Genomic DNA, 27,509 nt, shown 5'->3' on the forward strand with positions numbered 1-27,509 from the left:
AATGACCTCCAGGATAGACTCTACTACACTCTACACACTCGGGCACTTGCCACCTGTTCATTGGCTGCTGACTTGTGAGTCGTCTCGACTGTGTGGCCTGTGATTCGACACTTCTATGAGTGAGGGTCTCTAATTGGCCCTCAGTCCTCCAGATTAACAGTGAACCAATTGCAGAAGCAGCGCTAAGGTATAATTATTTGAATTGTAGCATATCACGAAATGAATCCGCGAATTTTGCAGGTCTCTACCTATTTATAAAGACCGGAAAAATTCGCAGATTCATTCGACGATAGGCTAGAATTCAAACACATATACCCTTTAGATGATTCTGCTATTGGCTTACTGTTCAACTGGACGAAACTCAAACAATTAAAAACTCTCAACCAAAGAAGGATCGAATCACAGACAAACCAGCTGAGACGACTCACAAGTCGGCAGCCAATGAACTTGCGTTATTTGCCCAATTGTACAGGGTAATGTGCAGTCTATCCTGAAGGCCATCGAAACCGCGAATTTTGCAGGTCTCTATTGATAGTAAATTTAATGTGGGAATTTTGAAGTGTGTGGTGGCGCCCTCAGCGGGAGGCCGCTAGGTGCTCAGTTCGCACCGAGCAGTCCGAACTGACAGTTTGAACTGAACTGAAGCCTTCCCCACACACGACCAGTCTTGTGGATGGTGCTGCTGTTGGATGTATCGTCTCATCTAAAAACATGGACGATACTTTGGATGTGTTAGTTGCAGTTGCACTTTCAGTTAGAAAAAAGGGGGGGGGGGGGTGATAGCCAGAAACAACCAAAGAGAATGAAAAAAAGATGTCTGCCGCGACACTCAGCTGTTAGACTGATGGACTGATGGACTGATTGTTTGGACTACGAGACGCTGTTCCCACACTTATTACATGACGGTAACTAAAAAAACTTTGTATGAGAACCTCTATTCCGATTTTTTAATTGCTGGTAGTTATGGGCCCGCCCAACAGATAGCGACACTTGTGGCGTGAAACATGGTTTCAGTTTCCACTGCAAGAGTCGCACTTCTTTATTTCCCTCCTTGTTCTGTGGTTCGAACTGAGGGTTCTCGAGCCCGCGGCCCGATTTGACGGGAAGCCATCAGTTCCGACTGATAGTGCGTGGGGGCCGCAGCGCCCCCTCCCCTCTCCCTAGCGGGCTAAGCCTCACGTGACCGCGCGCCGCCTGACAACATGGCGCGTCATTACCGCGCCATTCGTCTCGCTCGACGCCCGGGCCTGCCCCTTCCGCCATGTTGGATTCCCTGCGCTCCCCGGGGTAACCCCCGTAGACCTGCGGCTTGTGAACCACGCAAGGGTCGCAACTGCAACAACGCAAATAAAGTACAGTTGTTTACAAAGCACGTCGCCAACCATGCCACTTGAGATTGTATAACAGTAGAAAACAAATCTCTTCCTCTGAGATTATTTTGATAATTCATTTTTGGACATATAAAAAAAATATGAAATTGTAAATAATTTGATTTAAAATTGCTATAATCTTTCACTATGCGAAAGTTTAACAGGTAAAAACGCCATGGTTGTTTCTAGGCACATAACGTCTACCTACGTATTTAGAAGTTTTCTGAAACTTAACTTTATCTATGGATAGTTGAAACGCAAGAAGTTGGAAGTTGGGCGATACTTGCGTTGCGGTTTTGTGTCGTGCGTGATTTATAAACGAGCATTTGAAAATTTTGTTGTTGAACATTTAGTAACACCGAATTTCTTGCGTTTTTGCGTTTCCTGAGCAGTTTATCCTTCTTTGTTTACCCTTCTTTAAAATGGCTTATTACTTACCACACCGGCTTATTGCACCAGCCGAAATTAATTATGTTTACGAGGTAACTGCATTCAAATTGACCTTTATTTTCACATAAATTTGTTTCGTGTTACCAACCCCAATTATTTTAATGAAATAATTTTGCCACAGCGACAAAACTCGCGTTGGTTGTAGAACTTTATTCAATCAATCATAATTTAAAAGCTTAGTGTTACATCTTATATACTTTCTCTACTATTTTAAAATAAAAAAGGGGGTTGTCTGTAAAGTCGGTTTACGGACGATAATTTTACGTGATAACGTCATAAGATTAAATTGCTGCTTTTAAGAAGACCGCCTTAACCTGTTTGATATTATAGAAGATTTTCTCGCATGTTGGTTGGCCGATTCTTGCACGCCCTGGCTCAGGCGGAACGTGACAATGAGTCATGCTTTTTCGTGCGTACAGCCGGCGTTCATTGATTTATAAGACGTTATCACGTCAAAATGTTGTTCAGTTGCAACTTCTAGGATGTGGGATGCTAGCCATGGGGAGCACTTTACATGTTAAGTCGTTTAAATAATGTTGTCTTGAAGAACCTCTATCCGAAGTTCGTTAGTCGAATTCGGACTCACGTATTGCACAATATACGCACCAGATGTCAAATTAAATAGTAATTATGATTTTTTTTTTTAGTTTTGTTTTTACACATTCATAGTCGTAAAAAAACCTACTTAAGAGTTTATTTCTATACATTATACATAGGGACCGGAAAAATTCGCGGGTTCAATGACCTGTAGGATGAACTCCATAGTTCTACGTACACTCGGTCAAATGTCACCCACTCATTGGCTGCTGTCTTGTGAGACGTTCCAGCGAAGCAGCCTGTGATTCTATACAGCTTTGGTTGGGTGTTTCTCATTGGCCCAGAGTCATCCAGGTGAGTTGTGAGCCAATAGCAGAGGCAGCACTAAGGTATAACGATTAGTATTTTAGCCTGTCGCGAAATGAACTCACGAATTTTTCCGGTTTCTAATTATACAGCATCTTTGGTAATATTGACTGTGTGGGGTCACACTTGCAGTGCGCTGTCTCTGCTAATGGGGCAGAGTTCCAGCTGACTGTTTCTTGTGAAGCAGTGCTCGATAACGTGTTTTGAAAACAGCGGCGGGCGACTTCTGCCGGAGGGAGTGTCTGGCATGTCATTCCGCAGATGGTTTGTCCAAGTAACTAAATCATCTTCTAAAGAAGGCATGGCCCCCACAAGGGTGGGCCTGGCTGGACCCCTGGGTCCAGGGCCCAGCCTAATTTTATTTTTCTATAAATATTTTCATTTTTATCTCATTGTGTGAAATAAATATACATACTCGCTGTGGTTATTTTAAATTAAAAATATTTTATATATAAAGCTTAGTTTGGACTTGTAAAATAGTAACCATAATTATACCCTGTATTTTCAGGTTAAATAACATTCTAAAAAGAGTGTAGGTAAGAAATAACCATGCAATTATAATGTAGCACGTGACTGTAAAATCGGGGGGGGGGGGGGGGGGGGGGGGTCGTCTCCGATCCTGGGTCCAGGGCCCGTAATCGAATGTGGGGGCCACGAAAGAAGGTGCTACGGTGCGTAGGTATCTGAATATTTTTTCTTATGCGCGGTGTTGTAGCCATGTTTTTACCAACTGTTGAGAAAGCTTAGCATACATGAAATTTGGTGACGCTCTATAAAATTTATATTTTCGAGTTGGGTCATAAAGTTAAATTGCCGTCTGTGATCCATGTTGAGCCAGTTCGTTTTCAATGGTTTCTTGACTTCTTCAAATTAAAAAATCGTAACGTAAACATGCACTCTGCAGTAGTTTCTGAATTATATGTCAGTGTTTTGTCAATGCCGACAAATAATCCTGCACCCTCCAGCAATAGGAATCCTTCTTTTCACAGACGAGAGAGCCAAACGCCCGATCGTGCATCTTCGGTTTTTTTTTTATGTTGGACAACTCATGATAACTAATGGTTAGAGACCGGAAAAATTAGCGGATTATTTTCGCGATATGATAGAATCCAAACAACTGCACCTTTATATTGCTTCTTTGATTGGCTTACAGTTTATCTGAAGGACTTTGAGCCAATGGAAAACCTTCAACCAAAAAAGTATCGAATCGCAAGCGTCCCAGTTGACAGGTGTCATGGTCAGTAGTTAATGAGCAGGTGGCATTTGCCCGTGTGTAGGGGATTGTGGAGTCTATCCTAGAGGTAATCGAAATCGCGAATTTTTCCAGTCTCTACTAATGGTTATAGACAGGAAAAATTCGCGGATTCATTTCGCGATACGCTAAAATTCAAATACATATATGTACCTTAAAGCTGCTTTTGTTATTGGTTCACTGTTCATCTGGACGACTCTGGGCCAATGGGAAATGCTCAACCAAAGAATTATCGTATCACAAGCTAACTAGTTGAAACGACTCACAAGTCAGCAGCCAATGAACAGGCGTTATTTTCCCGAGTAGGTATACTGAGGACTGTGTAGTCTATCCTGAAGGTGATCGAAACAGCGAATTTTTCCAGTCCCTACTAATGGTCAATTAGGTTAGGTTAGCTACATTATAAATACTTTAAAACATTGTGTGACGGTTGATTTGGTTAGGATAGCTACATTAAAGATACGGTGAAATCATGTAGAACGGTTTCCTAGCCCTGGATAGCTACATATTAGAAAGTTATTTGCCAAGCAACCTTCGGGGAACTTCGGGTGTGGCTCTCTCGTCTGTGAACTGAAGGCTCCCAGCGGGGCTGCGTCACGTGTTCGGAGCGGCCTGCACACGTCACCGCGACAAACAGTTGCGCCGCGACCCACAAATATTTGTAGCAGCGACGCGGCGCCTCAAGGCTGGAGGGAAAGGGCTGCTCGGCGAGTGTTTGTCGCTAGTAGTATATGACAGTAGGTCCGGGGACTGGATTATGGGTGACCGCCATCTTGAATTGTGACGTCACGGCGGCCATCGAGGATGATCTAGACCTTCAAAATTTGCCAAAAATAGCCAAAATTTACTCAGAATTGCAAAAAAATTCACCAAAATCTGTAAAAACTTCCAGTTTTTTAGAAAAAAAATTCTGCCAAAAAATCTCAAAAAAATCAGAACAATAAAAATTACCCTATTTCAAGGAAACATTTCCCGTTTTAGTCCTCGAAAAAGTTAACAGCTTGAAAATTCCCCAAAGCGGCTTACATTCCCCATGGACAAGCCGCCCTAAGTCGCCGAGGTCATGACAACGACCATTAGGACGTCATGGCCGCCATTTCAAATTATGATGTAACCGTTCAAAGTATCGTTACTGACGCCATCTTGAAAATCCGTAATTATATGACTTTAATGTGAATTTTTTTAATTAATTAAATTTTAATAAAAACATTCTGCCAATTTGGATTATGACTTCATGTCCGCCATCTTAAAAATTTATAATTTTCATTCAAAAAATCAGAAAAAAAATTTTATTACAAATATTTATTAGTCAAATTTAATTAATAAACGTACTTACATCATAGTCTTCGGTTCGAACCCATTGAGAGCAAAAATAAAAATGGCGACAGATCCTTCCTCCACGAAAACCACGGGCAAACTGACCTCCCACTACTAATACAAAGATATATTTCTCCAGCTAGTGTGTCACGTCCGCCATCTTGTTTTTGTCTGCTGGAGGCCGCCATCTTTAATTCGATATACTGTTTTTGCCTGCTAGAATGTGCTACCGCCATTTTAGTTTTATTTTACCTACTAGAGTGCAATAATTAATTTCCAGGGCGTCCTCCATCTTGTCGGCCATCGTTACCGCCATCTTGGAAATATATATTTATTAGGCTAAAAAATTCGGGGAAAATTCTAAAATTCAACAAAAATTCACTTATGAAAATAATGTTTGATTTGAATCAATTACAGTGATTGGTTTGATAAAAAAAAAAGTTTATTCTAGGTAACATAATATTTATTCTATTAAAGCTGCTTATTTTCAAGTAGCCTAAGTATAGTAGGTATTTGATGTAATTATATTTTTATTTTGAAACATTTTGAATACTTTTATTTACTATAAAGCAAGGGTAAACAGCTACACTCCTATTAACTCAGCATGGAGCCTACTGCAGTTAGTAAGTGCGATGGTGCTGATGCTATCTATGATTTTTGCCGGGGAAAATTGCATCGGTTGGATGCGAAACGTCTGCTCTGGATGCGTTGGAACAAAAAAAAAACTCAATTTCGTTGAAAATGTTGGGTAGGCAGAATTGTACGCTCAGCGGCGTTGTTTAAATCCTGAACGCGCTATGCTCTCGGAGCTTGTAACCCGTTAAGTTCAGTTGCACGGCTGCCATTTTGTTAAGTTTCCGTGCATCGTCTCCGTTGCCGTGTCGCTGCAGTACGGGCCTTGTCGATAAACGGTGGCGAGTAAGAGAACGAAATGACTAAGCCTGGCTTGCGCGACCGGGCATTTATAAAAGTGTTGGGACGACGTGTTGTTATTATTATTTCCGCATTCCCGGTGCAGGGGGTAGGGGGCAGCACGTGCCGGCTGCAGGGTTGCTGATAGACGCGGAACTCGTGGCGGGGGAGGCGCGTGACCCACATCCCTCCCTCCCCTCCAACACCCCCCGAGCAGGGAGGACAGACTCGCAAACAAGCACTCCGCGCGGCAACAATGTTTGATCAGCGCTCGGCCCCGGGTTTCCACACACAGCACGGGACCAGCCAATGGCCGGCCTGCGTTGCTATGCCGCTTTCAAACTGTTCGAAGTAGGTACTCATATACAAAGCATCTCTCACTGTCTCCTCATAAATAGAGACCTGAAAAATTCGCGGATTCATTTCGTGTTATGCTGAAATTCAAATAATTATACCTTAGTGCTGCTTCTGCCATTGGTTCACTGTTAATCTGGAGGACTGAGGGCCAATTAGAGACCCATCACTCATAGAAGTGTCGTATCACAGGTCCACACAATCGAGACGATTCACAAGTCAGCAGCCAATGAACAGTTGGTATTTGCCCGAGTGTGTAGAGGATATTGGAGTCTATCCTGAAGGTCATTGAACCCGTGATTTTTTCCGGCCTGTACTTATAAACGACCCTCTATAAATCTCACTATATTTCTCTCTATGTATAAATCTCTCTGTATCTCTATCTTTTAATATCACAATATCTGTCTCTATACATCTATGTTTCTATTTATACATCAGTCTATCTCCCTATCTACATATTTCTGCATATTTCTATATTTGTATATACCTGATCTATCTCTATACATCTGTATATATCTCTATACCTCTCTCTATATATATAGCTCTATCTCTCTGTGTCTAAATCTTCCTATCTACGTCTTTATCTTTACAAAACAGAAGACGAACACAAAAATTTATATATTTATATATATATAGGTAAACATATATTCTTCTTTTTATTCTTATATTTTCATCTGTCATAGGTGTGACATAGGTATATAAAAACACGCGCATAATCGAATGCAACGTTGTGTTTGAAATTTCAAAGCAATCGGTGAAGAACTTTCTGAGATTTAAGATTTTCAACGAAAGGAAATTTACATTTATTTATTTATTTTTTGGTACAGATTACACTTCAGCATTGTGACTGTTACTCACTTGTGGGAACAAACCGAAATCGTAATTAATCAGGGAAATTTTTTGAATTAGGATACGAATATTTGCCTGATTTTATTTGAACTGCAGGTAACGTCTGAAATGTACATAGCCTATATGGTGCAAAAATAAACAAAAATTAATTTTCACTGTTTATACGTTGTGGTGAAATATCAGTAAAAACTGCAGACGAAAATGGCAATAAGTCTTTGTGTGACTCTGAGAAGTAGTAGTATGCTTATTAGGCATTTCTGTATCTGGTCCTATACACAAGAATGGATTTTGTTACTAATCTGGATGCTAAACTTAGGTAAAGACTTAAGATAAGACTTAGGGCAAAATTAGGACATTTACTAAACGTAGGGATATCTTGTTTGGCTAATCAATATCACAACTTTTTGATTCGAAGTCACTCTAGCGAGATAATCAGCAATGTTCACTGGAAGTCACTAACTATTAAATATATTAAATAAGTAGCCCCCTTAGAATTCTGGGAAGCTAATATGATTCATACAGTGCAGTGTCACAAAAGTATAAGACTACTTCTGACAGTTCTAACCAATTGTAAAAAAAATTATCAGAGACTACCGTTATCAGAACCTTCTAGAAGTTATGTGATCATTCTGTGTGTATTTTATCAAACTTTTTTTTAAAGAAATCAAGACCTTGAAATTGTTTTCTTAATTATTTTGCGAAATTTACTGAATTTGCCTAATGCGTTCGTTTTTATAGTCAATCGGAATGAAACTACAGTAAAATCGCTTGATCAATAGCAATTACAAGAAAATTAAACAATCAGCATTGTGGGAGATCAGGGGCGTAGCCAGGGGGGGGGGGGGTTTAGGGGTTCAACCCCCCCCCCCCTTAGCACAAAATCTTTAATTAATATCTTATTCATCACTCAAACAAATATCATATTAAAATTAATAAAAATTTTACCATTACAATATTTAAATTTAAGAACCGAAAACTGCTAAAATAGCACTATTTTACACCTTAAAATCCAAATTTTCCCGGGGGAGAACCCCCGGACCCCCCGCTTTAATATGGGGGGGGGGGCCATGCTTCTTGACACCCCCCATACACAAATCCTGGCTACGCCACTGTGGGAGATCGAACCTTAATCACTTGATCAGCAGCCCCTTAAGGTCCGCCTACCCGGGCACACACACGGTGCGAGCTTTAGAAGAAACCACTGCTCAAGACATCCGAGTGGGGTCTGTTTACGAAAAAAGTATTTAAGAATACGACAAAGGTGGATGAGTAATTGTTTTCCTACTTTGTTTTTTTAACTTAATTTTTAGAAGAGTGGTAAGGGCTAAAACGCGTGCTTTCAGAATAATATTCAAACACAAAACGACCAGTAAAGATTGTTGAAAGCATCCAAGGGAATTTTATTAAACTTGTATCGACATTTCTCCGCCATATAATGTTATGTCCCACCGCTCAAATTTCATGATCGCCCTGTGACGAAGAGAAGACAGCGCGCCTTGCGCTTAGAGGCGACACCGCGCTAGAAGCACCAGCGAGCGTCGCTCTTATGATCCCGCCTCTCTGACAAGGCGGCCCCCTTAGCCAGGGTTAAGTCCCGTAATACGCCGATAGTAGCCGCAGTGTCTTTGAGAGAGAACTGGCTAGGGTTCAAGCCCCTGCCTTAGATAAGTAACCCTATTCCAAACTCCCACTATTTCTTATGTTAAGATGAAACACTTAAAACAGGTGACATGTTGAAACGCTATGATTTTATTTATTTGAGGCTCGTATTTGGTTTGTAAGACGTTAAAGGTAAAGTAACATTTATCTCGTAGGTAGTCTCTAACGCACTCTAGGTACAGTAGAACCTTCACAAGAACTATTATACTACGCCTTCGTTTGAGAATACTCGGATACAATGTCAGTACCCTTATTTTATCAGATTACATCATCGTTCACGCTGACAACCCCACCCCCCCTCCTTACTCGATCTACACTTGTACCGAGGTCTTAGCTCCTCCACAACCATGCTTGTACGTTCGTGCGCGCGGGAGAAATGTCGTGTGTGTACGAGGGAAATTAATGTATTATATTTATGTCACGGACGCGTGGCGCATCTACGAACCACCAATCAGAGTAGAGTACTGTGGCATTTTGGCGGAAGTTGAAAATCTTTTTTTCTTTTTTGCATCATGGCGGCGAGTAATTGCCAAAATATTGCTCGGGTAATTTCTTAAAATAAAAAATTTAAAAAAACAATCGTTAGTGTCTGGATAGGTGAGTACTTATTTATTTTTTATTTATTTATCGTCTTTATTGGTGGCGAAGTTAAGGCGGTACGCCTTTTCTTACACTTAACCACTTTTCTGCAATTACATCTAATAGTGGAATATTAAGAATTAAGCATGATATAAGCAGACGTTGACTAAATATTAATAGAACAAATTAAAATTTTAACATAATGTTCAAATATTAACTATTACAAAAGATTCAACCATAACTAATTTAAAGTAATTAAAAATTAAGCATAGACATACAACTAAAGGAAAGTGATTAAACATACAGCAAATAGTATCAAAAAATAGGTGCTACTGTATACATTAAAACCAGTCACTCGCACATTCACACACAGATTCAAGCAATAGGGTAGCGGCGAAGTGGTCATGGTAAGCAGTTGTTACAAATATGTTTTTTTTCAGCCTGTACTGAAAGGAAGCTAGATTTTTTGTTTGCCTTGTCGCTTGGTCTAGTTTATTCCAGAGCCTGCTCACGGTTGCAAAATATCCCGACAGACATTTGGATAAAGGTTGTCAAAATCAAGGCATCGAAATGGTTTTTATATGTTGAAACAAAAGTGTTGTTAGTCTGCTGGTCATATATGTGGCAAAATAAACGCTACCAACAGATGTCGGAGTCATTGGCTTGAATTACAATCGTGAACTGGCACAGGTGGAGTGGTTATGCCCTTCTGCCCACTGGTTGCAGCCGTGGCAGGACGCCGCCATGTTGTCGGCCGGCCATTCACAAGCCGCGCGGGGCCCTTGGGGGGGAAGGGGGGAAGTCGTCATCCATCACTGCCCCCCCCCCCCCCTGGGGCGGTCAAGGCACCGCACAAACAAGACCGCGGCCTGCCTCTGACCGCAGACTGGACAACTATTAGCAGGGAGGCCGGACACTCTGTCCGCCATCTGCAGCTACCCGCGTCCTCAGGTTAGCTCTGCTGACACTCCCCGGTTTGTGTCATCTGCCGAAAACATCTCTAAAGGTTTTCACAAGTTTTGTTTTTCAATATTCTTTACTAAGTCTCCTAACCATTTTCATTCACAAAAAAAAAAGGATAGGGGGTTGTTGTCTGTAAAGTCGGTTTACGGACGATAATTTTACGTTGATAACGTCATAAAGATTAAATTGCTGCTTTTAAAAAGCCCGCCTTAACCTGTTTGATATTATAGAAGGTTTATCTCGCACGGTGGTTGGCCGGTTCTTGCACGCTCGGCTCAGTGCGGAACGTGACAATGAGTCATGCTTTCTTCGTGCGTGCAGCCCCGGCGTTCATCGATTTATAAGACGTTATCACGTCAAAAAAAAAATCATTGAGAATGTCTTCCGGGATTATAAACTGTTATAGTAAAATAACGTTTGGCATTTTTTTTTTAAGTTCAGAAAAGATTTTTTTAGACCTGGCTTGGTGCACACTGATTCGAGAGCCGTTTCAGCTCTGGCGATGTCTAGATGTCTGGCAAGTCTTTTGAATCGTGTCCACAGTTAGAGTTGTGATTGCTGCGGCGACTCTCTCTTTGAGATGCTGGATAGTCACCGTATTCTCGGTGCAGGAGATGTTTATTAACGTATTCCCACAGAAAGGAGTTAAGTTTTCGCGCGAACTTGCATGGCACAGTAAATAGGTTGGCATTACAGAAAAACATACAATTCCCCGACTTTACCAGACGTTATAAATTCCCTGCTATTTCAGTTTTCCCTGTTTCTCCTGAGCCTGACAGTATAGTGTTCGATACGCAGTCCATTTGAACAAACAACCCTCTTCCAAAATTTAGTGCTGCATTGTGGGTGCAGAAAGGCGAGGGAAAGGGAATTATGTGGCAAGTCATAGGTGTTGAGTCAACTCGAGTTATTTCAAGGTCTTAGCTCAGGTAGTGACTGATTTAACTATCGGACGGAGTGTTGCGAGACACTGCAGTAACTCCCAATTAAAGCCAAAGGGAGACTTCATAATATTAACTGGTTAATGGATTTTTAACAATATGAGCAGTATATGAATAAAATTCCTTGTCAAATACCAGGTACACAGCCGGGTTTGGTGTTACTTCAAGTCATTTTCGCTTTCATCGGAGTCGTTTCATTATATAAGTATTTGAACATTTCGCTCTGCAAATCTAATGATTCAATAGTCCACGTAGTGTTCCGGCAACGAATCCCAGCGGCGAGTTTGGAAACTACGTGTGATTCACGACAAGAAATGTAGTTGAAAAACAATGTTTGTATATCTATCACGTTCGCCATTATTTTAAATAATAACACATGAATTTGCTAGTTACCGAGGCTAGATGTTACACATCTCTGGCGAGTAAAGACTCGTTCACAATTTTTTTTAAATAATTATTTTGGACATATCGCCATTGCTAGTTCGCACTGTATGTTATAGAGAAAATGCAAAGAACAAACAAAGATGAATGAATACACAAACACACAGACAAGCCAAACTGAGCCGATGCCAAATGTTGAATGCAAAGAAACCACAGAGAATTCCGTGGAAGGAATCAACCACACAAACATCACAGCGCAGACAAACACCGTGGGTTGACAACGAGAACAGTAAACACAAACAACAACTTTGAACTGCGCAGCCACAAACAGATGAACCGAGCGATGATACCACAGATAAACAGGACGACACACCGTCAATACAGCGGAACGCAAGCGAACCCAGGGATGAAGTTAAACAGGTGTTCTGTCGACACGAAGAACGCAGTAGGCTTCCAAAGACAAAAAAAAAAGTCTTATCATGTTTTTCATGTTGCAAATGAACCTTTTCTACAGGGAATTTTATGAAAGGACGTTAGAAGTTAAACTTTCGTGACATTACTAAAATATTAACCTGAAACATTTCAAAACACATATTATAACACTTCGTATATGTTTGTATGCATTTGTTTTTGTTTAAACGACTGAAATCAGTCTGTAAATAATCATTACAAACAAACCTTAACCTTTTTGAGCTGATTATCAATTATTATTACATAACATTTTTTTTATATTTCATAAAAAAAAGTAAAAAAGGACAATTTTTTTTTACCAGTGACGAAATTCGAACCACGTTCCTTGAGTTTCATTGACGCGCGCTAAAAACTAGCCCGTTCACATATTACAAAGAGAATATGTATTATAATCACTGTAATGCCAGATTGCTTAGGTGTTTTAAACCTTTACTTTTTTACTATGACTATTTTAGTTTGCGAAATATATTTCGGGGTAGTTTCACTATCATACAATTTCAACTGGCACACCAATACGTTCGTTAGGTATGTCCCCTGATGTTTACGAAAGTGACTATATTCCGGGTTTATGTTGCTACACGTGGGGTCCGCCATCTTTGTGCCACATTTCCGTTCGTCGACTTCCGTTCCATTTTCTCGCCTTACACCGAGAGCTAAGATGCTAACACATCAGGAAGTCGCGAAGTTTCGGGAAGTGAGATCTGCTCCCATCATCAGGCACACACGGGCTGATGAGAGTACAACTGGAAAGACAGGTGGTCGTCGTGGTTTCAAACCACGCGGGAGAGGTAGCGTGTATTTGTGCTTTGTTCGGCGAGTGAACGCCATGACCGACTCCGACTACGGCTAGCCTAAGTTGGCATGGAGCTAGAAGTTGCCACAGGAGACGGAATGCTGTCACGTATTTGAAGTCACATTTTAACCTCGCCTTCCACCATATTTAATTGTCCCCGCGGGAATGGTGCTTGATAACGTCATCTCCGTCGTTAAAAACCTTCACTTGAATGAATCTAGTAATTTAAAACGGGGACGCACCACAACGCCAACAGCTAGAAAACTGCTGTGTACCACAACGCCGAATTACCACAACGCCGAAATACACAAACGCCGAAAAATGTCATTGCAGGACTGCCACAAAGGTTAGGTTAGGTTAGACTAGGTTAGGTTACGCTAGGCTAGGATATGCTAGGTTAAGTTAGGTTAGGTTAGGTAAGGTTAGGTTTGATTGTGGTATTTCGGCGTTAAGGTACATTTAAGAAACACACACAAATTCATTCAGTTGTTATTTCGGCGTTGGTGGTACACAGCAGTTTTCTAGCTGTCGGCGTTGTGGTCAATTTTGACATTCGGCGTTGTGGTAACGACCCATTTAAAACTGTTTCCGCAGTGCAAACACCGCACTTGAGCCAATGTTTCGGGCGACCAACCAACAGAAGAAGTGACCGCGCAGACGGGGAGCAGGTGCGGACTGACCAGGCGCCGGACAGCTGTCCCGGCGAGCAGGCAGCACGCGACAACAGCCTCCCGCTACCTGGACCAGGCTCCTGTCCTGGCTCGTCTCCGGCCGTCGCCGACACGCGAGGACTTCTCCGAGTCGGCAGCCCGTGGCCCGTCTCGATCCTTATCCTAGCCGCGCCCGTGGCCTCCACCCTCCCCTCCCGTCCGGGATTTCAAAACCAAAACAGAATTATAAAAAAAATTGGTTGTCTGTAAAGTCGGTTTACGGACGATAGTTTAACGTGACAACGTCATAACGAAACATTGATGAAATGATTGCATACTTTTATGAATAAAATTGAAAATTGTACACTATTCCGTGAGATTTTAGTGTGAAAAAAAAAATTCATTTTAAAATTACAAAAAAATTCCATTATAAAGAATACTTACTTGTGAAAAATTATATAATGTTAATACTGGACGCTCTCCTTCAAGGCATCCTCGCTACGGCCTTGTGGACAGTATCCACGACTACCAACACTTGCGTGGCCTCTGGCAACTCCAAAATAACGTCTAGCGTCTGGTGGCAACATTTGTGACCCAAACACAATTGCAAGAGAGACATCAATACAATTTCACAGCTAAATCCCTTAGTTAGCAGAAACGACAAGCAACTCGGCGTGCGAGACGAAACCTTATCTATGTATAGAGACATGCAAAAATTCGCGGATTCATTTCGCGATAGGCTAGCATCAAAACAACTATACCTTCGTACCGCTGGCCCACATTTTATCCGGGGAACTGTGTGCCAATGGGGAAACACTAAACCAAGAAAGTGCCGAATTACGGACAGCCTATAGTTGAGATGTCTCCCGCGTCAGTAGCCAATGAACAGGTGTCATTTACGCGAGTATTTAAAGGACTGTGGAGTCTATCATAGAGGTCAATGAACCCGCGAATTTTGCAGGTCTCTACGTTATGTAACATGTGCTTGCCTGCCTCGCAGGTGCACTTTCACCCGGTAGGCAAACAAGTCTCGACGCGAATGATCGTACACCCGCCTTCAATGGTTGCATCGTGGTTCAGTTGACATGCAGAAGAAGTGTGGTCCCGATCATACTCAACCCGGGCCAAGTGATGACAAGCACTTGAACTTGGTACTGGCCGAAGAGCAAACTAGTGACATGGTTGTCTCGGACATGCACGGAGCAGTTGGGTCTGCAGCGTGGAGCGAAACTAATCAGCGAAATAGTCGCGTTTGCACCTACAGAAGATCCCGTTGTACAGAAAAGTACAGAAAAGCTTAAGCTTTCATCTGCGGACGTAAAAATGAAAATCATTCAAACAAACCAAATTAAAAAAAAAACCTTCCATTAATTTTCGTAACCTTTAAACGCAGTCTCACTGGTTGCAATTTGTTACGTCCCCGTGCCATAGTGGAACGGGCCCAAGAAGCCATTGCCGACAAACAAACTAAATTTAAATCACAACGTAAATAACAGTAAATAATATCATCAAGATTACCAGAGCAGCAAAGGCCAACTGCTCAGCTTATACTAAATTAAACCCCCCCCCCCCTTCTTTTTTCACTTAAAGGGAGGGCTGGACAACACTACGATTTTAAAGTAAAATATAAATTGATCACACGAAATTAAATTTAAATTTTTCGGCCACTTGCATTCACCCCTGCTTCGGAGCATTTTTTTAGAAACACTGTATTCAAAAACGGTCAAAAACAAAACTCACATCAGTCAAATCAGGAGGTTAGGGGTCGCAATCAGGCGACCTGGGACTCCTTCACGGGCCTCGGGGTTCGATGCCAAGTCCCGGTGCTCGGCCCCCTGGGCCCGCACGGGGCGATGATGAAACCCCTGTCAGTCAGACGTCACGTCTGCTTGAGGTTGCTTCATTAAAGCAACTAATTCTGAGCCAAGAAGGGGTAGGTAGGACAAGAAAGACGTCAGATTGGTTTCAAAAAGTTTTAATGCCGAAACAAAGCGGACAGTACATGGCAGGGGCAGCAGCGCTACTTCTTGACGACGTGCGGCAGGTCGTACTTGCCGCGCACGCAGCGGATCTTGACCCCGGGCACGTCCTGCAGCCGCCCCACGCGGCACAGCACGATATTGTGCTCCTGCAGGTTGTGGCCGATGCCCGGCACGTAGGCCACCATCTCCTTGCCCGTGCTCAGGCGCACCAGCACGCACTTGCGGTTCGCCGAGTTGGGCTTCTTGGGCTTCTTGATGAGCGTGCGCAGCACCACGCCCTTGGCGAAGGGCTTGCCGTCCAAGGGCTGTCGCGGCGGGCGCGTCTTCACGTGCGGGCCCGAGCGGTGCATCTGGATCAGCGTGGCCATGCCGGCGCCGCGACCTGCGCGCGGGAAACACACGTCACTTAGAACTGTCATAAGTAGAGACCTGTACAATTCGCGGATTCATTTCGCCATAGGATAGAGTCCAAATACTTTTGACATTATTTTGCTTCAGTGATTGGGCCCACAGTTTATCTGAAGGACTCTGGGCCGATGAAAAAATCTTTAACACAACAATTAGCGAATCACGATCATTCCAGTCAACAGGTGTTACGAGTCGGTAACCAACCAGCAGATGTAATTTGCACGAGTGCGTAGAGGATCATGGGAGTCCATCCTTTAGGGATTTGAAATCGCGAATTTTAAAGGTCTCTAGTCATAAGTTAGAACGATCACAACTTAAAAACACGTAACTTAGGAACACGCAACGCAGAACCACACAACTTAGAAACGTCGTAACGTAGAAAGTCATAACTTAGAAACACGTAACTTAGAAACACACATCTCAGAACAGGCATAACTTAGAAGATTCTATATTGTGTCTTTCTAAGTTGTGACAGCTCCCCCAGTGCACCATCTCTCTGTCCGCGCCTGGCCGGACATCGCAACCTGGCCTGTAAGCCTAGGCTGAAGCGCGAGACACTTACTGCATCGCTTTCTAACTACACTCCACGCCGCCAGGCACTCTGGCATCGCGTGTCCCGCGCATTTCCTGAGGCCCAGTTACACTGTCCAATCTTCGTTTCCAACACCTTCCAATATGTTGTGTCAAATAATAAAGTTGGAGGGTTGTGACGTCACCGAAAAACCTCACTAGCACAGCCATGTTCGTTTTGACAAGCTGAATGATTTGAGTCTCCCATCAAATATTTTGAATTAAGGACTGGTTATAAAATATGTTTGATGTTGGACGTGATTGGCCAATCAAAATACCGTTCCACCACAACGATTTTTTTTTTTAAAAATGGCGAGGAGCACATGGGCGATTTACGAAGTTATACAACTTAAATAACTTAACTTAAATAACTAAAATAACGTTAATATAAATATCTTACGCAAAACATTTTATGAGTAAACTGAAATTGTTTCTATAACTTTAAATAATGCATCATTATGTAACGTAAATTATTGTAATGTAGATTCATATACATTCAAAAAATTAAAAAAAATGAACAAATATAAATACAACATGTTAAAAAAATTCACCAGCACTGTTTAGTTACATCATTGGATTTAAAATTGAAAAGTTTGAGATATCTCAGACCAAAAAATTATTTTTTAATGGTGTGACAGGACTTAAAACAAATCTGAGGTAATCGGTCCAAACGTATTTGATGCAAGAACATCGGAAGCACCTTTTTTCCGTCCGATACTATACCTGCAATTCTACTGTCTAATTTATTGGAGACACGTAATTAGACGGCGTGCCAGGGCACTTCACCAGTTGTCCCGTGTTATCCCTATTGCCGAGTTCGGCCGAGGTCACAGGGGAAGCCTAAGATGTACATCAAGTTCTGTCCCTGCCCGAACACGCCCGAATATTCACCTTCGGCCAACCTCGAGTTCATTTATATATATTTATATTTCTCCGTTTATTTTAATGTAGCTATACTAACCTAACTAACCGTCCATAGTGTTTTAAAGTGTTTTAATGTAGCTAACCTAACCGACCACTTTTAATATTTGAATTCATTTTTCCTGCGCAAAAATAAAACAAATCCCGAGGTTGGCCGAAGGTGAATATTCGGGCGTGTTCGGGCAGGGACAGAGCTTGATGGACATCTTAGGCTTCTCGGGGTCACAGCGATGGAGGGTGATGTTAGCACGGATGACAGATGGATGCAAGGCACCCTTCCCACGCCCTGCTTTATCGTCATCATCAATATTTACTACTCTCCCGTTTTCGTGGTCGCAATTTAATGAAATCATTTTGGGCTTGATTTGCGAGTGCGTGTTCCGAGAGGTCTGCTTCCCTCGGGCGAGTTATCGACCAGAGAGGAGGAAGGGTGACTCACCTCCCACCCTTCCCCCTGCCTCATCTGCGGGTGATGGGAGGGTGGTGGAACTCTAATGAGAGACCGGTGACCATCCTGCTGCTTGCCGGACTCTAACGCGCTCTGCTATCGTCTGCCGCGAGAGCGCAGCTGCGTGCAAGAAAATAGTACGGTCGAGTTGAGGTCTGCAACTGACACTATTCCACTCCTGATGCTGTGACGCAACAGCCTTACTGAGCTCGGATCAGCTTCAAAAGAAAAACACGTTTAGAAATTATTTGTGTACGCATTTTATGTTTACATGAATAAACATATTACTATAAAAAAAAAAAAGTTGTCTGTAAAGTCGGTTTACGGACGATAGTTTGACGTGACGTCATAACAAAACATTGATGAAATGATTGCATACTTTTATGAATAACATTGAATCATTTTTATTTTAATAATAAAAGAATAAATACTTGAAATTATACAAGTAATCAGATTTTTTTTAAAATGCAAGAATAATTAACCTTTATTGCCGAAATTGTTGTAATAAGCAATGAAAACCACATTAACTTTTCACTTCACTTTACAAACACTCGACGAAACAGTTCAAGTGTAGATGACTTGTAATTAATTTTAAAAACTGGTGTTTAGCTATAAAGTTTAAATATAATTATGAACAAGTTTTCATATAAATAAATTGTAATCAAATATCTATCATCAATTATATGAATCACCATAATTTTTTAGTCAATTGTAACATAACCTATTATTACTGCACTCGCCGACAGCGTAACGGACCACAGTGTAACGGAACAATGAGCGTAACGGGACACCGCGCGTAACGGGACACTTTTTCGTGCGTGCAGCCGGCGTTCATCGATTTATTAGACGTTGTCACGTCAAAAAAATTAAAATTTTGTTGAACACAATAAAACATCTCTGTAGCTAACACTGCACAAAAAAAAATTGTAAACAAATTTTGCTGTCCCTTATACGCACAAGGGCCTTAAAAATCAAGGATGCGAACACGAGAAAGACCAAGTATTTTGATATGTTGTCTACCAACGGCGACAGTATCGCTGTGTCCAAATTTTGCTTTACGTTATACTTTGACGGGTCCGGTTCACGTTTCATATAATTTGACCTGGCTAAGAGGACGACAACTTTTAGACCGATGTTGTGACGAATTACGTAGCAAGTAGACATTCACGTAAACTGCCGGAAGCTGATGATGCGCCGCTGGACAACTGCCCCCAAATCAATGGCTATCAACAAGTGGCTGTCGCGTAGCCCCGACCCGCGATGATACGATAATAGGTTGTAGCAGGTTGGATGCTGCTCCAGGTTGCACCATGTCTCTCCGTCATTTTACATCATCCCGTCATCAGGCACTAGCTGATATATGACACTAAACAGGAGGTTTCAACCCTGCAGGAAGGGTGGCATGCATCTGCGCTTCAAGCAGTGGCGGATCCAGAGGTTCACCTCTAGGATTTCAGAATAGCCAGAGAAAAAATGTCTTAAAATTACTAAATTTGTATTTAATCTACCCACACTACACATAACATCCAACCACCAGATTTTATGAACGTATACAAGAAATTAATTATATTAAAATAATTTATTGGTTTCAGAAACAATCATTTTTGTCGGCAATATTGATGTAGCAGACAACTGGTTTTTCGGACGGGGGGGGGGGGGGGGCACTTGCCCCTGGTGCCCCCCCCCCCCCCCCTTGGATCCGCCACTGGCTTCAATCGGGGTTGGCCAGCCATGGCAGCGACTGATGATGACATGATGCAGCGCGTATGAAATCTATGGATTTTTGAACTACAGGGAGTTTCAGGTAGTTAAGGTTAATTGGACCTGGCTATCCTAGTTACCAGAGGCTTCTCTCTCTAAATACAATACAAAATGTTCACAATTCAAGAATCCACAAAATAAAAGAAGTGCGCTTACCTTGTGGCACTGAAGGCAGAATGCTCGTGTTTAAAGTTCTACTAAGAACCTGAGAGAATTTTTGGCAGAGGAAGTTCATCTTGCAATCGTCACGGAACTTGTAACGTACCAGGTACCTGACAAAAAAAAATTAATAGGGTTACATCCTGGTTCTACGGACAAAAAAAGTCACACGGTCTACTCAGAAAGTCAACGTGATAATTCAATTAATCCATAATTCACATTTCTAATATTAGGTTCCTCGGTGGCTGTGGCATTAGAATTCAGGCTTCCTATCACTGCAATTTCGGAGGATCCTCGGTGGAAGTAGGCTTTGCCCTTGCTCTATGGTGGCTCCTATCTTAGCTAAGAAGGAATTGTACAATTGTATAATAAACAGTATACCAGGGTTTCGTTGTTTCCACAACGATATTAAGAACCAAATATTTCTGATTTTATACGTTCTTTAAATGATTCGTGCAATGAGGAATTTTGATTTAATACAATTTATTTTTGTTTGTCATGAAAAAAAAATTCAAGAACGAAAATTAAGAAATATGTAATCTGTTGTCAAACAGATAAACCTAACGATGAACCTAAACAGGACTACACATCGACGACAGCACAGACTAACACATTCAAACGTAAATATCGGACAGAACAAGAATTCCGAGGAAGGAATTTAGTCATGAAAAAAATAATAACAGCAAAGACGAATACAGCGGGCTAACGACAAATACAGTCCGGGCTAACAACGACGAGACTGTTTCAACAATAACGGTAAGTGCAGAAACATAATAACAAAACCTGGACAACGCCGCAAATATACGAACACAACAATGAAGATAAAAAATATATTATCGACAACACAACAACACCACCAACGAACGCAGTTGGTTTCTCTGGTCAAATTTCCAAAGGCGGGTAGTTTGCACTTGTTTCAGGGCTAAGGTCCGTTCACCCCATTACCCCAGGAGACACAGACAGTATCGCGTCAACCAGTCTGCGCAAACACGCCGCGCCGTGGCCAATCCCATGGCGGTGTCTAGGACTGACAACCAACCTCTGGCCTGATCACCTCACCACCATCACCACCATTAACACCATCATTGTAAGTCATCAAAAGTCAAGTTCAGGAGCCACAAGAAGGAAAAATACACACCTGTCAGAGCTATGTTCAAACAAGAAGACATTTTTCCTCGATAACCACTCAATATATAATACATTTAACAGCATGTCCATACTTTCACGGTCCACTACAATCACACATAACACTTATTACCTTCTTGTAAAACAAAAATCATCATATATTACACATTGTTTATATGTTTTCAACTCTAGGAGAGTACCAAGCTTTGTTTATAATTATATTTTTTGCTGTTGTAAGGATCAGTGATTCATCAAGCTAGGCTAGGTTGTATGATTTTTGTGTTTTTTACCCTTCTAGACTAGGTTACCATGTGTCTACTGTGATTCATCCCTCCTATCAAACAAGAACGTGAAATTATGAGTACTTAAGAGGTTTTATACGAATCGCCCATTAACACCAAGGTAGATTCTGTTTGTAATTTATTTTTTACAAACCCTAGGTTAAGTTGGTTAGGTCAACAACCTTTTTATTACTAGCCCTATTACACAGAACCAGAAGCCGCACTTATAAAAACCATCCAGCTTACGCTCAGTCCTAAGATTTTCCACTTGGAGCAAAATATGTATTTCACCTCGCTGGGGATCGAACCCGGGATCGTACAATGCACTTGACCCAAACAGGAACGCAGTGATGAGAGGCGAGTGATCTGAAAACTTAACTATTATGTTCCTCTGGACTACAATGTAATATTGGAGGATTGGAGGTTATTGGGGCGAAAGTGTAATGCAGGCCGTGGATGATTTCTTGCCACCGGCTAAATATCTAATGGCAAGAAGCAATAGAAATTAACAATCACTATGGCCAAGGATATTAAGCATTTGCTGTTACTGGAATGCCAAACGAACTTTTCCACTTACCAATATCATGTAGGTTAATTTCCAAACGTTTGTGGACTGTTATGACATAAAATTATGAAACAACCACGTTATTTATCAAGTTGAAGATTTACGAGTTAGGTTAAGTTGCTGCAATGTACTTTTTGAATTAGCACAGGTCAATTCTAAGACGCTTTTTCACTTATTCTGTCACTGCATTTTACTCAAAAAAAATTATAACTATCGTGATAGTTATCTCTACGAATACTTTGTTTATTTTAAATTTTTCTGTTATGATTGAAAACAAAAACAAAATTAGTTTCCACTATGAACAGTATGTTAAACATTATAAAACCAAAATCCTATAAATAATACGTAAAACTTGTTCCATTTACGGAATTTTAATGTCAGAAATAAAGCGATCTACATATGTAAATATTTCTTATTAAATTCTGATTTCCAATAAACACTAAAAAAAATTTAAACGACAAAAAAAATTACTATTTGTTTACGCACCTTCAATTATTTGAAGGAAAAGCAGACCGTCAACCCGCCAAGTAGCAAGTACCACATGAAATGTGTGTGGATGACATGTGCAGTGGTTATGTGTGATAAAAATAAAATAAATTTTGATAACTAATAGTGTGTAGATATGAGCAGAAAATAAATTTGATGAAAGTTTACACTTATTGTTTCTTCCAGAAGTCACGTCTTACAGTATAGAAAATGCAAGCACTGTTAAATGCATACGGCGTCGGGAAAAGACATCCAGAAGACCCATTTTTCGAAGAAGGTGATAAACTATGTAAACCTTACAAAAGAGAGGGTGTATTTGATGTTGATGATGAAGACCTTTGCCATGAAGTGTAAGTACTTGTATAAGAAATAAGTAAAATATAAAGAACTGACATTAAAAAAAAAAATGTTTTCAACCTAAAAACTTGGTACTTCATTAACATTACGAAAATTTAAATTTGTGCAGGTCAATGAATACGATGTAAATTGTGTTGTAAACGATAAATAAATTGCTTAAAACAGACCTCGGACAACTTTAAGAAAAAGGACACAAACTCATTCTCATCTTTGTATTTAATTATTTAATTACTTTTGAACAATTTAAGAAACAACTGTACAACTCAATAACCCATCATAAAAGCATAAAAAGCTGAACTTTAGGGGCTATGAGATGACATGCATGTCATGTATCATCTTAATATACGTGACAAATGCCTGTTTGTGCAATACTGCATACATAAATTCTAAAAAATTGTATTTAAAAATAAATATTAAAAAAAAAAAATTAGTTATGTTTGTGATGCAAAACTGTATGATTACAAAAACATATTTGATTTTTAAAATTAAGTCTTTGAGGAATGTTTTTCTGGGGAACAGTTATTCTGTGTAACATGTTCTATTGTATTAGTATTACATAAAAAATTTAAGCAAGCAGTTGAATGTATTTGGAATGTGAAACTGTAAAATTAACAAAATATTTTGAAGGTACAAATTTTAAAGCTTTCATATAAATTTGATAAGCAATAAGGAACATTGTCTCCAGGAGCATTAGTTTAAATTGTGTAATGTATCCAATTGAATATTAACATAAAATATCGAAATAAAGTAAGCAGTTAAATGTTTGTGATGCAAAACTGTACCATAGCCAAATATATATTTGATTTTGAAAATATGAATTAGGCCTACATAACTTTGATATAAACTGGATTCCCAATAAGGAACAATTTAATGCCAGGTGGGTTAGAACTAACCCACTAGTTTGTTTTCTTTTCTATTACTTGCCATGTGGTTCATCATAGGCCTACAGTTAATTTTTCTTTTTTTTTCCCTTTAGTATCGAAACATTTTCGTGCACCGTGCTCGGCTGTCATTGGCAGATGAAGTCCCTCCTGGAGTTCGAAGCGCACTACAACTCCGTCCACCGCTACACGTGCGCAAAGTGCAAGAAGCATCTGCCCACGCCTCACTTGTTGGATCTGCACGTCGCCGAGACGCACGACTCGTTCTTCCAGGCCCAGGCCGAGAGACAACCGATGGTGCGTACTCGACCCCGCTCGAAGCGACGATCCGGCCTCCGTGTTAGCGCCCAATGAGAGGTCCCGAGCAGCCGCGATCACAGTCATGCCACGTTCGCTGGCGGCCCAAGGGACGAGCTTTGCTCCTGGTTGAACTAGAATTTTTTTTTTTAAATTTAATTACTGATGCAGCTAGCATTTCTCAATTTACAGCTGAACAAAGATATTGGCTAAATCACATAAGTATACCATATTCATCACTACTCAGTATTTGATTTATACGTTATAAAATTTGCATTGGTTAAAAAAGTCTATGTGCTCTAGAAACCCCCACATAAAACAAATAGGAGAGACACAAGAAGCACCTGAAACACTTGAACGGCGTACATGTTCCTACAACTGCATCTGGTTGCAATTAATTCAAAGTGGTTATTCATGAGTCTGGAGCCCACCCCATTCTTCGAGATTTTATTGCCTTAAAGCTTTTCTTTTGCAAAACTATTCTGTGTGAGAGCCCACATTTATTTTACTCCAGGTACTGCAACCTTTCAGATGGCGAAATATCCAAGATGCATGTGTTTTTTACTCACTCGTTCAGATTGAAGGTTGTGTGCTACACAAACCATGGATCTCATCAGAGTCGCAACGCCAGCCTGGGGCCACATAACTATCACGAATGACAAGATACTCCATGCTACATTATCTTTTGAAAGATTTGTGCAATGGGAATGCATGACTTGATGTAAGCTTTTGCACATATGCCATTGCTAAGCACATGTATGTCTGTAGAAGAAAACTACAAAAAACACAAAAGACAAAAATCACAAACACAGAGTCGCACCTGTGTTTTCGTACCATGTGCGTATCTGCCTGAGGACGGGAGCAGATAGTTCTCGAAACGTCACGTGTTTCTGTTTTAGAAAACTACCTATTGTGTTTGTTTCATCTTTTCGTTTTGTCATGTTTTTGTCTCGTTTCAACTGTTGTACTGAATTTTTTTTGGGTTGAATATTTTTGTGCTGTCGTCATTAGTGGGGGTTTTTTCGTTCTCTTCTGTTTTTTGGAAAACTATTGTGTGTGTTTCGTCTTTTCTTTTTGCTGTGTTTTTGTCTCGTTTCAACTGTTGTGCTGAATTTGTTTTTTTTTTTGGGGGGGGGTTCAATTTTTTTCTGCTCATCATTTTTGTGTGTTTTTTCGTTCTGTTAGTCCATTTTTCTTTGTTTTTCTTTGTTTGTTGACCATATTACTGTTATGGAATATTATGTGGTGTTTATATCCTGTTGACAACAGCAATTTTTTTTGCTTAATTTGTGTTTTTGTCGTTTTCTTCTACAGACATACATGTGCTTAGCAATGGCGTATGTCCGAAAGCTTACATCAAGCCATGCCACATCCGTCGCCCTCACTTTGGCCAGCAGAGGAAATGTTTAAATGATAAAAGTTCAGCAGAAAACAAACGTGCAAATGTCGGCACTCCAGCATAGTTCCAGCACCGCAGTGTAGAGATGGTGAAGGTAGCACCTCTGGCCGGATTCAGGCTTTTATTTGTGCATGAAGTTTGTACCACAAATTTTGCATTAAAAAAATTGGAAATCGTTTACTTCTTTTTATTCTTGAAGCTTTCATTAGTTACGATGTTAGTGCGTTTTCCAAACACAAAAATTCTTAACAGATTTATTTCATTTGTTATGAATAGTTATAACTTGCTCATTACAAACCATTATATCATAAAAGTACGTAATGTAACAATCGAAATGACAATTTTGGAGAAATTAGTATCATGGAATATTTAAGTGTCATATTTGTTTAGTAATATGTTATATTTTTTTAATAAACAATTTTCATAAGAAATAAAACCAGTAACACAGAATTCTCCTGTTTTAAAATCGGGATCGGCCTGAAAACAAAACCCGTAAAATCTCGTCTATGCATTAGTAGAGACATGCAAAAATTTGCGGATTCATTTCGCGATAGGCTAGCATCAAAACAACTATACCTTCGTACCGCTACTGCGATTGGCCCACATTTTATCCGGGGAACTGTGAGCCAATGGGAAACGCTAAACCAAGAAAGTGCCGAATTAAGGACAGCCTATAGTTGAGACGTCTCACGCGTCAGTAACCAATGAACAGGTGTCATTTCCGCGACCATTTAAAGGACTGTGGAGTCTATCCTAGAGGTCAATGAATCCGCAAATTTTGCAGGTCTCTATGCATTAGATAACATTGTAGGTGGAAATGCACAGTATGTGTGCTGTTGTTTGTCGGCAGTACTGCTGCTACGTGGAGTCGTGCCAGGAGAAGTTCAGCGACCCGCCGTCTCGCCGCAGCCACTGCGTGCAGGAGCACAAGTACCCGGCAGACTTCAGGTTCGACGCGGTGCGCACCAAGCACGGGAGCACCCCTCGGAGGCACGGCAAGAGCCGGCCGGCCGGCAAGGGCGTGCTCGGGCCGAGACACGGCATCGGGTGCGAGTGGCACACCAGGGGCCGGCGCGCCTCCCGGGACAGCCCCTTGGACGGCGAGGCGTTCGCGGCAGAGCTGCGAGACAGCCTGCCGCAGTGAGAGTCGGCGATGTTTGTTCCGCCTCGCGTGTCGTTCCTTACTGGCATTTTGCACCAGTAACCGTGTGTCCGATTCTCAAAAAAAAAAACGCACTGTACACGTCAACCCAGGAAACTAAAAATTCCAGATTTTTTTCCTATACAGTTAAATGTCTAGTGAAGTGACCTATAAATAATAGACAGGTGTAAAAAATAAAAGTTTTTATTTTCAGGGAGTAGTTGCGATGATTGACGTGCATAATTTTTAAAAGCAAACAACACAGGTGCAAATGGTGATAAGAAATGTCTTTCAAACTACAAAATTGATGATCAGAATTGACAATATGTGGGAATTGAGCTGAAAAGTAACTCCCACCAGAACTGGGGAACTGGCTGGTTTAAATGGAATGTGATTTATTATTGTATCCAGAATTAAATATACCTATTTTAGTTTCGTTGTACTTATTAAGATACTTTTACAAGTGAATATTAACTGAAATAAAATTAACAATGAAGAACAGTATTTAACTAGTCAGCTATGAACACACTACACCATGCCTTTGTTGACAAATTTTTTAATACTAGCGTATGCACAGTTTTTGATTCTTTGAGCACTGCTCTTAGATAAAATATTGTATTGTGTCATATTCTGTGTCATTCTGTGTCTTACCCTCTTAATATAACAAAGCACTATTCATTAGTAAACCTTAGTCAAAACCAATTTTAATATAGATTGCTAATTTTTTTAAAAACTCAGGAATTGGTTACATTATAAAAATATCTTTTTTGCACTGTATATTTTTATAATAAAGAGCTGAAGAGATGCCTTTTTTTACACCTAAAAAGCTTTATATAACTGAATAATTATGTTTCAAGACAAAAAAATAATACATTTGAGGCATT

General features: G+C 40.7%; 3 protein-coding genes across 4 annotated transcripts in view; 1 reads left to right on the forward strand and 2 right to left on the reverse strand.

Annotated features, from left to right (window-relative positions):
• The window catches only part of LOC134534619 (uncharacterized), a 31,816-nt gene extending 21,425 nt beyond the window's left edge, over positions 1–10,391 (reverse strand). Inside the window, exons 1-2 of the mRNA XM_063373104.1 lie at positions 10,363–10,391; positions 1,218–1,333 (exon numbers count right to left, since the gene is read on the reverse strand). Coding sequence (XP_063229174.1) covers positions 1,218–1,333; positions 10,363–10,391 — 145 coding nt within the window. The remainder of the gene's footprint in view (positions 1–1,217; positions 1,334–10,362) is intronic.
• A 5,412-nt stretch (positions 10,392–15,803) lies between these two features.
• LOC134534308 (small ribosomal subunit protein uS12m) lies at positions 15,804–22,522 on the reverse strand. Of its 2 annotated transcripts, none has more exons than XM_063372681.1 (3): positions 22,077–22,522; positions 20,091–20,206; positions 15,804–16,208 (listed from the first exon to the last, which is right to left on the reverse strand). In XM_063372681.1, exons 2-3 carry the CDS (start codon positions 20,167–20,169, stop codon positions 15,865–15,867), a joined length of 423 nt encoding a protein of 140 aa, XP_063228751.1. In that variant the 5' UTR covers positions 20,170–20,206; positions 22,077–22,522; the 3' UTR covers positions 15,804–15,864. The 2 variants fall into 2 exon arrangements, with proteins under 2 accessions (XP_063228751.1, XP_063228752.1); XM_063372682.1 differs by lacking the exon at positions 22,077–22,522 and adding an exon at positions 21,746–21,879.
• Positions 22,523–22,573: 51 nt separating this feature from the next.
• LOC134534311 (zinc finger protein 511) lies at positions 22,574–27,121 on the forward strand. The gene is made up of 3 exons (XM_063372694.1): positions 22,574–22,900; positions 23,884–24,085; positions 26,335–27,121. The coding sequence occupies exons 1-3, from the start codon at positions 22,761–22,763 to the stop codon at positions 26,626–26,628; spliced, it is 636 nt and encodes a 211-aa protein (XP_063228764.1). The 5' UTR covers positions 22,574–22,760; the 3' UTR covers positions 26,629–27,121.
• The last annotated feature ends 388 nt before the right edge of the window (positions 27,122–27,509 follow it).

This window comes from Bacillus rossius, chromosome 7 (genome assembly GCF_032445375.1).
Source record: "Bacillus rossius redtenbacheri isolate Brsri chromosome 7, Brsri_v3, whole genome shotgun sequence".
NCBI lineage: Eukaryota > Metazoa > Arthropoda > Insecta > Phasmatodea > Bacillidae > Bacillus > Bacillus rossius.

Excerpts from the sequence above, each read along its gene's own strand:
- LOC134534308 (XM_063372681.1), bottom strand. The coding sequence starts at position 20,169 with ATGAACTTCCTCTGCCAAAAATTCTCTCAGGTTCTTAGTAGAACTTTA. Across the intron at positions 16,209-20,090 it reads TCTGCCTTCAGTGCCACAAG|GTCGCGGCGCCGGCATGGCC; the intron begins GTAAGCGCACTT and ends TCCCGCGCGCAG.
- LOC134534311 (XM_063372694.1), top strand. The coding sequence starts at position 22,761 with ATGCAAGCACTGTTAAATGCATACGGCGTCGGGAAAAGACATCCAGAA. Across the intron at positions 22,901-23,883 it reads GAAGACCTTTGCCATGAAGT|TATCGAAACATTTTCGTGCA; the intron begins GTAAGTACTTGT and ends TTTTCCCTTTAG. Across the intron at positions 24,086-26,334 it reads AGGCCGAGAGACAACCGATG|TACTGCTGCTACGTGGAGTC; the intron begins GTGCGTACTCGA and ends GTTTGTCGGCAG.